The sequence below is a fragment of the Muscardinus avellanarius genome (genome assembly GCF_963383645.1).
Source record: "Muscardinus avellanarius genome assembly, chromosome: 12".
Classification (NCBI taxonomy): Eukaryota; Metazoa; Chordata; class Mammalia; order Rodentia; family Gliridae; genus Muscardinus; species Muscardinus avellanarius.
Genome location: NC_137798.1, coordinates 16,370,566 through 16,382,249, shown reverse-complemented (window position 1 = coordinate 16,382,249; position 11,684 = coordinate 16,370,566). Strand labels below are relative to the sequence as shown.

The following is an 11,684-nucleotide window of genomic DNA, read 5'->3' as shown; positions in this document are numbered from 1 at the left end:
TCTTAGACATTTCAAAGGAAAAGAAAGGGGACAGCCTTGTACAGATTCCCAAAAAGCTTAGGCAGTAATAGACAGAAGCAGTTTTCTTTCTTTTTCTTCAGAGAAAGGCTTTGGTCTATGAGAAGGTAAAGAAATGACATCCTACTAAATAAAGAAACAGAAACTGAACACTTCCAATGTGAACGAGAACAGAATATGAGTTCTGTGTTAGGGAAATGATAAATGCCTTCACATTATGGGGACTGTTCTGAGTACAACCTTAAAATAGTGCTTTAGAGGTAGGCAAAGACGTAGAGAAATTTCTCTCGACACTTTAAATCTTTTCTCTTCCACCAAGATTCTTTTAGTAAGAATGGTTTGGAATAGAGCTAAGAGAATGTTAAAGACAATTTCTAGCCTTGCGTGTTGCTGCCACCTACATGGCAAGGAGACCACAGCAAAACCCAGCCCTTCCCAGAAGGTTCAAGTTACAGTATACTTCCTATAAAACACACTCTAGAGATTCTCAAATTTGTTTCTTTACTTGACTATCTCAATGACATGATATAATTTCTTTTTACCTATTTCCAGTTCTTGCAGAAATGGACCAAATGATTTTGCTTTGATTGGTGAAAATAAATACGCTGGTTATTTGAAACAGGCTCTGATGTAAGGATATCTTCCCTATCATAAGAATAATCCCTAGTATACCTTAATCACCATGGGTATATCTTAGGGAAAGGATGGAGATTCTTAATCTTTGTGGGCTACATTTTTTTTTCCCCTCAGCTCACTCAAAAATACAGAAAGGAAAAACGAAACTGACAGTATCATCAGTAAATGTAAATTGATGCGAATGCAGATAATATGGATTAAGAATTTTTTGATTATAGATAAGAGAGGTTATTTCTGATAGGAAATGTTGGCATTAACAGGAAATCTCTTTAAAAGTCTAAAGAAAATTTGTAATATGTCAAGAACACACCAAAGACTATCCTTTTATCTTGACAGGTACCATCAGAGGTGCTGATGCCCTGTTGCTGAGTGTGTGTGAGAGTACCTTCTTCTTAGAAAATACACAGGCAAGATTGAAAAGCCAATTGATGACTTTACAGATAATTGCAACTGAAATGAGTGCTAAGTGAATAAATGATGGGTTTTAGAAGCATACACCAGGTAATTATTGCGATTACATAATGCTATAAATACTGGTGTTTTGCTGGCATTTGGCACCTGGCAGATTTAGGCACATAATGTTGTACTAAACACGGACTAATTATCATTGGTGTTAAAACCTTGTATCCTTGAGTAAAAGTCATTGTCATGCTTCCAGTTATTAGGATGCTGAAGACATAAAGGATCTCTGCAGTTGATAATAGGAAATTGTGTTCTGTGCAATGAAGAAAAGATATTTGAAAAATCAATGTCAGAAGAAAGAATAGGTGTATTCAACATTCCCTACATCCACCTAGAAGGCATTACAACCTTTGCAATTCCCTATGCCTTTACTTTTTACACAGTATTCAAATAACTATTCATTATAATCATTCATAATGGTGCAGTTGCCACAGTATAAAATAGTGAATTTTCATTTACTTCCTGGAGTAAAGATGACTTATCTTAGAATTAATGAACAGACCCCAACTGGGGAGTGCCAAGAAACTAAACAATATACAGAAATGTATTTTAATTTAATATCTATAAAAACCTAATTACCGTAAAAAATCAATGCCATCAAAATTTGAAAGACGAAATCTGACCTTTGCGTGGTTGTGTATACCTGTAGTCCCAGTGTTTGGGAGGCTGAGATAGGAAAATTGCAGGTTCAAGGCCAAACTCAGCAACTTCAATAGACCCTGTTTAAAAATAAAAAATGAAAAATAGGTTATACCTAGGAGGTAGGATGCCCCTGGATTCAATCCACAGTACCATAATACCATCAAAAAAAAAAAAACTGAGAAATTTGGGTGAAGGATAAAGAGAGTAAAGAATTTAAGGCAGGTGGGCCTCATCCTGGTCCTTGTCCTGCTCATGAGATTAAATGGAACCTGCCATTTTCCAGGGGGTCACATGTTGGATGGGGTTTTTAAAGGAATGGTCCTAACAGGAGATCTCTTCAGTTTTGGTTTATTATTTTCTTTTGTATTCCATTTGTAGGATCATTGTTGACCAAAGTAATATGGAAACCACTGTATGTGAAGCCTTTTAACATCATCTGAAACACAACCAGTCAAGAAAGTTTTATCCAGATTAAGTTTGACTATTGCCAATTTTGAAAATGTTTAAAAATGTTGAGTATTATACAAATGTTTACAAAGCAGTAACTTTCTTTGTGAAATTAAATACAACTTTAGGCACATAATCTACATAAGCGTTTTGGAAATTTTACAAGTAAATATATTAAACAATACTTTGCAGATCAAAAGAATTTAACACTGTGTTTAAGTAACTGACCAATCAAAACACATGCAACATAAAATTTAAAAACTTATGTGAGTCCATTTTGAGAAAACAGGACTTTAAAATCAATTGGAGTTAATATACTCTGAGTTTTCATTTTAAAAACATGGCATAAAAATTTAATTTTTAAAAATTCAATTATTATAGTGTATCCTCTAAGGACAAAGAGAAATAGTATCTTATCTAAAATGCTGATTTTAGTAGTGATAAAAGTATTTTTTAAAATACAGAACAATTAGAGGAGGATATGTAATTTGGGAAATAAAAAAGATAAAATATTAATGTTTAGCAGAATGTTTTTGTACTATTTCTAATGTTCCAAGTAGTTTTAACATAATTTCAAAAACAGTAAGAGAATGTTTGAGGCCACCTCTGTAATTGCGTGTTTATAAAACTCTGCATTACCTTATATTTGAAGTGTTTTACAGTATTCAGCTGCTACCCATAAACCATTTTGTAGAGCACCTTTGGACAAGCCCCATCGAAGCTCTTCAACACAAATGAGGAGAAAAGGCTCTGAAAAGTTCATGCTGCCTGGACACATTGCAGAGAAATTTCTTTCTGAACCCAAGATACATATAATATAGCCGATGCCCGATTCCACAATAAATAAAATAATTAAGGCTTGCAAATTTGAAAAATATAATATTTCTTTGGGTGGACTCTCACAACACACACATACACACACATATATTTATACAGAGGCACATATATGCTTATATATGAGTCTCTCTATATATACATAAATATCACAAAGGTCATAGCCAAAAGAGAACAGACAATATTTTAATGAGTTACGAATTATTTATTACAATGATACGAATGCAAAATTCACTAATGTAATTATTCCAGTAGTTACCCAAAGAGAGATGTACAAAAGTACAACCATCAAATTAAGAAGTCAGTTTTGAGTTTATGGCTGCGGTGCTAAATGGTTAGGATCCTTATTTGTCTATCTAATTAATTGTGTGGCAACTTGCTACAACAAAAAATATTGGAACATGTTGACATAAGTCAGTATAAATAGAAAATATTTTTAGACAGAACAGTGCACTTGTGGCATAAGCACATTTGCACAAGGATAGTAGAGTAGCACACTTTATAGATCTTTCTCTTTAAAAATATCATTTTTAAGAACTACACATTTTGAGAGTTAATGATGTTAGCCTTCAGAATTAACAAAATTCCTATTTAGTAAAATCAGATTTATGACATTTCTAATAGGCTATAGCTATTGGCATTATACAATATTTATCAGGGATCTAATATTGGAATTCCACAAGATTATCCAATATTGAAAAATGCTAAATATGATTAATATTAAAATGTATTGTTACTCTTGAGATGATGAAAAGGAAATAGCTATAAAAATAATAAAGCTCATTTTTGATAAATATCCCAAAACTTGAGCATGCAAATGAGTTACAACTTGAAATTTACCCTTTAAAGGAAATACACTTCTTTGATATTGCCATCGTTCAAAATGTTTTTAAGGTCCTTTCCTGTTGCCTCTCTTACTATCTTCCTTTATTTTGAAACTTATGTCAAGTGGCTTTGGGCTGTTTCTAAAGGAGGATATGTGTCAATTCTCAAAGAATGAAAATTTTTTATAATTATTCATATAAACAACATGTGACAATTTCTGAAGTACAACTCAAAAGTAATTTCAAGCAGGAGCATCACATTTTAGAAAATAAGGAATACCCACATTAATCCAGTTTAAAGGGGTCATGCACATTTGTTTTCTATATCCTGATGTATGCATCCAGGTCAGTTATTATAAGTCCTAAGGTAGAGGCCATTCCATCTCAATTCCGTATCTAACTAATCTCCTTCCTCCCCTTCCTACTACATCCCCATGTAGGACCTAAGTAAAGATGGTGTCCAAAAACAGTAAAGGAAGGGGCTTGAAATTCCCTATTGGATAGACAGAACTACATGTTATGTATTTAATACTTTACTTCCACTTTTCTGTGGATTAGGCAATAGCAATATTTGTATTCATAATATATATTAATCTTTGATGATTTTTATAGATTAAGGAATTGTATGATATAAATGCATCAAATTAAGAGTTTGGGCCTTAACAAATGAACATTTTATGTCACTTTCTACTTACGTGACTTTGCATATTTTAGTGTTAGGATTCTTGATAGTCAAAATTCTTTCTGGAACAAGGACTATGAGTTTATGCTGAATAAGAATCAATTTGGATGTGTTATAAGTATATTCCTGATCCCTAGTTCATATATAAATGGCCAGAAAGATCTATCTTTCACTCAAACCTCAATGTCATGAAAAGTCCAAGTTAACCAGACTATACAAAGTCAGCCACCATTATACGGTATATCAGTTATTTAATCTAATTGACAACTACCTGGAATTAGTTATTTGTTGACAACGTTTCATGCTCAGAGATGACATTTACTGCCATGATTGGTCCGAATTAAGGCATTCGCTAAAATAATTATGTCCTAACCTAACAAATTAAATATGGTAAAGTTTGATATTAAATGCATTAAAGCAACATTAAATTGAAAAGTATTGTGGGCTACAGTGGTTTTAATGTTGTTTGTTCTATAATTCGGGGAACTGAAAAAACAAAACCTCTAAGGCAATGTTCAGTGTGTATCTAGGAGCTGGCATTTCTTGTTGGGAATATTAACAGAAAATAAGAAAGAAGAATATGGAATGGAACTAGACAGTGATTTTCGGGAAGCAGAATTTATGTATTTTTCAATTAGTAATTATACTTTCAACACACTCTGACTAAAGTATTAGAACTTTAACATTATTGCATTTAGACAATGATAAACAAATGGAAGGTACTGGGTTCCTTTACTTGTCCAAATCCAGTTCTTTGGTGAGACTGCAGTTAGCACACCTTGCAGGAGCACACCTTTCCTATCCATGAATGATGCCTTGGCTCACCTAGGAAGAAAACAGATATGAGATTATATGGTAAAATATGAAGAGACAAAAAGGAGGGGAAGGCAGTGGAGAGAGAGAAGGAAGAAGAGAAGAAAATAATTGAGGAGATGAAGAAGCAAAGAAAGAATCTTATTGTCTATAAATTCTAATTCTACATTTCTTTCCTATTTTCATTAAGTTTATTTTATTTTATTTACTTTATTTTATTTTTTAGTGGTACTGGGGTTCCTGGAAACCCTTCTACCTCGGGGCTACACTCCAAGACACCTATATTTTATATTTTTATTTGGAAACAGGGTCTCTTAAGCCAGTGAGGCTGGCTTCGAACCTGCGCAATCCTCCTGTCTCTGCCTCCCAAGCGCAGGGATTACAAGCGTGCGCCACCACGCCCGGCTTTTTTATTCTTTTTTATTGGTACATTGTATTCATACATCTTAATGAAGTACAAGATGGTAGAGGCATACATGCACACGTCACTTGTTAATATAATAAATAGTACTATTGTTTTATAAACGGAGTAAATACAGTTAATCGTATGCTTTACAAATAATTTTAACTGCCAAGTAAGATGAAATTTATCTTCCAACAGGACATATTTTGTTATTTCACAAATTTTCATAAAATTCAAGCAGCTTAATAGTTCCTAGAGAAACCCACAATTGCAGTTTTAGGGTAAAATCTTACAATATTGTTTGAGTTATGAAATTTAAAAAAATGTTTCTTTTTTAGACTACTTAGATGATTATCTTAGAAAGCAATAAAAACCACATGATCTCAATTAATTTTACCTAATCAGCTGTTTTTACGTTAAGGATGTGACCTTAACAGTAACACCCACCACGACCAGCAAAAACCTCAAAAGCTGATTCTTCAGTTTAATTAAACTAATATTGTGTAGTGTGTGTGTGTGTGTGTGTGTGTGTGTGTGTGTGTGTGTGTATAGGAATTAGCCTACCATTTTTTGTTCTCTTAAAAATGACTACATAGATGCTTAAATTTTCCCTTTGGGTAAATTCATCAAAATATTGGTATTGTTAAACACGACCAGAAGAAAGAGCTTATGCTTTCCTCCTCAAAGCGTCTCTCCTTTGAGGACACTTTTTAGCACCGGCTGGAGGAAGTGTGTTCTTCATGGCTGTGACTGATGCGCGGTCCACACAGGTGCATTTCTCTGCTCCATGCATCAGCAACAGCAGGCATCTCCAACCCTCCGGCCCTGAATCCTACTTTCTGTTACCTGGTTTTGGCTGGTGATTCATGAGCCACAATAGGAAAGGAAAAAAACGAAACATCCACCTTGTCTTTTCACAATGTATTCCCCTCTGGAAACTCTGAGAGGTCTAGGTTTGCTCATCACATTCAGGCAAATGTAATATTGATTGACAATGATATATACATATCTACACACATAACGCACAACCTAAAAACCACTGGAATGTCCTATTAATGGCAGAATTCCTGGTGATTATAAATCACTTCAGAATGATTTGAAAACTTATGCAAATATATTTTTGGACTTCCAAGCTCCCTCTCTTGTCTCTGCTATTTTCAATGGAGGCTGATTCTCAGTGAGCTGTCCCCAGTACACTAGAGGAAGTAAAACCCTCCGTTTTCCAGCCGATGAGGTGAGAAAAGCCCAAGGTCTATCATTAACACTGGCATGAAAATTGTAAACACATTTAAACACATGTTTTATATAATGACAAATGTAAAGACGAAAGCCAAGAAACCATTTGTTAAAAAATTTCTGGAGAATGAGGATTGAGCTTTAACCACTGAACAGGAAACAGTTAACAGAAAGTAAACTAGAAAAGACTCAACTGAACTATTTTTTGTGGAAACATCTTTCAGGTTCAGAAGCAACCAGGCCTTAAAGAGACAAACAAAACTTAATGGCCCTAACATCACAAAACAGGGAGCTGCCAGTTCGCGATGTTGTCTCAGTGTTTCTATTACTGGACATCAAAGTTATTCCCGCAGGTTTCAGTAGCATCTAAATGCCAGAGAAGGAGCAAGTAGTCTTCAGAGTCTAAGATAGAAACTTCAATCTGGGACTCATCTGTGAGTCAAAACTCTTTGCTAATGAATTATTCCAAAGAAAAGACACTACTGAGGGATACTCTTCCCGATCAGACAAGACCTCCAAGTTCACTAGCAGGGTCAAAGTAACAGGAATGCTCTGGTCTAAAGGTGCTTTGCCAATCTTAATGGACTCCAGGTACTCACCTGGGTATACAGCTTGAAACAATAAAAAGATCACATTGGCGTGAGATGAGAAAGAAGGGCACTCTAGAGACCAGGTGAGCAGCCTCTCCACAAGGCATGTAAACCATGACCCATATACACACTGCAGCCTATTTACAAATGGACCGTTCCAGTCTGTTCATTGCTGGAGAAGGAGGGGTGTCAATGCAAAAATGGAGACTCTACATACTGGGTTCAAAATGCACTGTCTTCAGAGATAATTCACAAAGCCCATCTTACTCTGGTGTACAGAAGTTCTAAACATTTCATTGTATTACTGACATTGAAAGGGATCAACTTTTTTTCTAGAAACCTATTTTAGTTTTTCTGTGATTCAGTGTCCTGGTTTTCTCCAGAAAATGAGTTAGAATTAGCAGATGAGTTAGAATCAGCAACAAGAAGCCAAAGAACCAAAGTAGAATGACGGCTAGCGGACTTGCCAAAAAAAAATATATATTGTTTGAGAAAAACAATAGATGAAACATTTTTGTTTTTGTTTGCATCTTCTGTGTGTTGTTCAAACAATGGGTGTACTCATTTACAGCGATGTAATAAATATATTAGTCATTTAGCACTGCACAGATAAGACCATGTAAGGTCAATATCCATTAAAGCTAAAAGACTGACCACAGTCAACCTTGTAACTTGGGGATACTGCATGCACAGGAAAACATTAAAAGTGACATTAAGTGAGTGATATTACTCCAGTTGAAGGCATGCACTCCTTTCCATAGAGTGAATAGTGAATACATATTGTGATCACAAGTTCACCTATTGAAACACTACTGCTGGTGTGAAGACTTCTGCCCAAACCCCACAATGCAAAATCCCTCAAATTGCCCAGGCATTGTGATGTACTTTGCAATCCCAGCTATTTGGGAGACTGCAGCAGAAGATACGCAGTTTGAGGCCGGCCGGAGGAACTGTTTTAAAATAAAAATAAAGAGGTAAGAGGTTTGGGGGTGTAATTCAGTAGCAAATTACTTGTCAACCATGCCCCAGCAACACACACACACACACACACACACACACACACACACACACACACACACACACACACACACTATGGTTTCCTTAAGCTCACGTGGGTCGATATTTTCCTAAGAAATTCCACTCACACATGGTAAGCAGAGGTACGTAAGCCGCCCAGAGTCACGGTCATCATTTTGGAGTCTCTCCATCTGGAATGACTTGCTATTTTGAGGTTCATTTTTGGACACTGAAAAGCAGGCAGCCCTATTTACAGAGTTCAAGAAAGCCCCTCAGGTTACCACATTCACACAAGAAGCACAGAAGTTGTTATCCTCTGCAACCCATTCTGAGACTTTTGCCTCTCAAATGTCCCTGCTTCGAGGAAATGTGCTCTCTCATCAGAAATCCTTCTTACCAAACAAGCATCTCTGTCAGAAGTGTCTTAATTTCTTATCACAGAATTTTATCCACACAAGGAGCAATAAATAATTCATGTGGCTGCTGCTTTGTTGGTGTGCCTGGACCGCGCGGGGCTGGGAGGCTGACAGCTGTGTCAGGACAAGCACCACAGATCCGACATGGCAAGTGGCTAACAAGTTTCTTTCATTCACAGTGAAAGAAGACAATGGCCCAAAGTGCAGGAAGAAACCCTGAAACAAAATAAAACCGCTTCTTTATTTTTACCTAAGTGTTTGCTATGAGCTTATTTCCAGCCCACAAGCCCTGGTCATTTTATAGGACTGCCCAGCCCCCTTTATTCCTCACACTCTCTCGGCCATTTACGCCTGGCCACGGATCAATATGAGCAATTCTTGGAGAAATACGATGTCTCCATGACAACCAAGCCACAAATTCTCAGTGGAAGGCAGTGAGACCAGTAGTGAACCCTCCAGAGGTTTCTAGGCCTATAAGACAAGATGTCTTAAAATGCAGGAATGGACAGAGGGAAAAGCCCGAGTAATTCATTCTTTATTACCGGTTTAATGATGTCTGATGTATAGAACGGTTACTCATTCTCTAAGTTAGGATTCTTTATCAGCGCCTACACGGTCTAATTGATTTCCTTATTTTTTTCTGATATATCCTTTTGTTTGCATCCTTCAGAGCATATCACGTTTGGATCTCACTACAATTCCACTCATAGGACGGGATGATGAAAACTTACTCTACTTTTGAAATGGTACAAAGCCGATTCATTCTTGAGAAGAACAATGAAACAGAATCAGGGTAAATACTTGACTCATGAATTTAACTGCCAACAAGAAGGTTGATAGGGAATGATTTATTCAAACTGTCGGAATTAAGCAATTTTAGTCTCAAATTAAAAGCAATTTTTAAACATTTTTTATGATAGAAATTCAACACCTGCCATTGCCTCTCCCTTTTACAGTGAAATTAATCTGTGATTTTCTTTAGGATATTATGGCAGAAGGCAGGGTTTATTTGCTCATTAAAAATTTTTACCATTGATAAGGATGCCATTTGTCGGAACCTCAGAAATACTAAAGCAAAAGACAGTAAGGCTGAGGAGCTGGCACACAGCACAGTTTATCTTTTGAGGAATCTTGGTGTAGAGAAAGGGGCAGACACACAATGCCATAGCCACTGGGCCTATTGGGGTCCAAGATGACTTAGGGGACCTGACAGAGATTGCAGGCTTCACCTTTCACTGAAAATTAAATCTCAGTAGCTCTCCTCCGGGAAGGATCAGGGGACTGTTTGCAGCTGCCCCCTGTCAGTGAAGGCTACAAGATTTGGAAATCTCTTAACTAAGCTGACAGGCCACAGAGAGGATGCATCAAAAATATGATACATGGATCAGCACACAAAGACGTGAGAAGGTGGAGGGTACACAGCAGCCAAATAAAAAGGAGGGAAATACTCAGCATAGACGCTCTTCACTCGTGGTAATAAGGTATCTCCTAGCATCTGATGACTCTATAGTGATCCAGAAATGTCATTCAACCTTGCCAATTTTTTCCCCTTTCATTTATTTAGTCATTAAGATTGTTCATGCTTCCAAACAAACCCCAAACAAAGCTAAAAAAAAATCATACTTGAGTGTTTCTGGCTATATCCTTTGGTACATTTCCATCTACTCTTTCCACAAAGAAAAATTATGGACATAAGTAACTTTGACGTGATTTTAAATTTATCATAGGAGGAAGGATTACTTTTCCTTTGTTGGACAACATGCATTCCTGCCATGCTAAAATCCCCTCTCCCCAGATAAAAGTTCTGTTCATATTTAGAAATGAAATGGAATTGGAACGATGACAATTTGGTTCTCCTTTCTCTCCTTCTCTCTCTTTCTGCTCGACTCCTGTTAGGTTTCATTACTTGAAACATGTAAAATGTCAACATTTCCCTATTTTACCAGTGTGGCCTACAATTGATGATAATGAGCTAATAGTGTCAGCTTCTCTCCTCAGTCATAAAGCCTTTGTACTTCCTCCAACTGAATTCTTGATGAAAGAGGAAAAGATATCAGCTCCACGCTGTGACCTCTGAGGTGACCGTTAATTTGGCAGAACAGCTGCTAAGAAAAAACAGCATCACAACGTCCCCCACCCTGCCCAGGACCCCAAAGCTGTGTCAAATTTATCATTTTATACTTGGCTATTTTTAAATGGCTTTCACCTGGACTCTCAGACTCTTCCAAGACACATCTGTCAGGCATGTCCTCCGCGTCTTGGAAGTTTGCCGAGTTTGAGTTGCTGTCATGCTTGACCGGACTGACTGGGGCTTTTAGAGAGAGAGAGAGAGAGAGAGAGAGAGAGAGAGAGAGAGAGAGAGAGAGACCAATGAAAATGTAGTAGCAGACACCATTTAAACCTTTCTTTCCAGTTGCACAGATATTTACAGGGACACACTGCGTAAACACAAATAATATATTGAAATAAAATGTATCCTCTAAGTATTTATTGACAGGCATATAATTAGTTAAAAAATCTATAGATGTGACTTTATCTTGGAAGAAAAATAAGTTCATGGCACTGGGCTTAAAAGCTACAAAGTAACAAAGTGATGCCCTTGAAGAAGAAATCGTATTTTTAATGCATAAATCTAAAACAATATAGTCAATTAACGGCCACAGG

At 36.5% G+C, this 11,684-nt stretch overlaps 1 protein-coding gene across 2 annotated transcripts in view; it reads right to left on the bottom strand.

Moving 5' to 3' along the window:
- Positions 1 to 5,314: 5,314 nt before the first annotated feature.
- WDR72 (WD repeat domain 72) overlaps positions 5,315 to 11,684 on the bottom strand; it is a gene marked incomplete at both ends in the record, with an annotated part of 202,792 nt that continues 196,422 nt past the window's right edge. The window contains 2 exons of one of the 2 annotated variants that reach the window (XM_080707446.1): positions 5,315 to 5,370; positions 11,227 to 11,331. In XM_080707446.1, the coding sequence (XP_080563572.1) occupies positions 5,315 to 5,370; positions 11,227 to 11,331 (161 nt within the window). The remainder of the gene's footprint in view (positions 5,371 to 11,226; positions 11,332 to 11,684) is intronic. The other variant, XM_080707447.1, reaches the window with a different exon arrangement.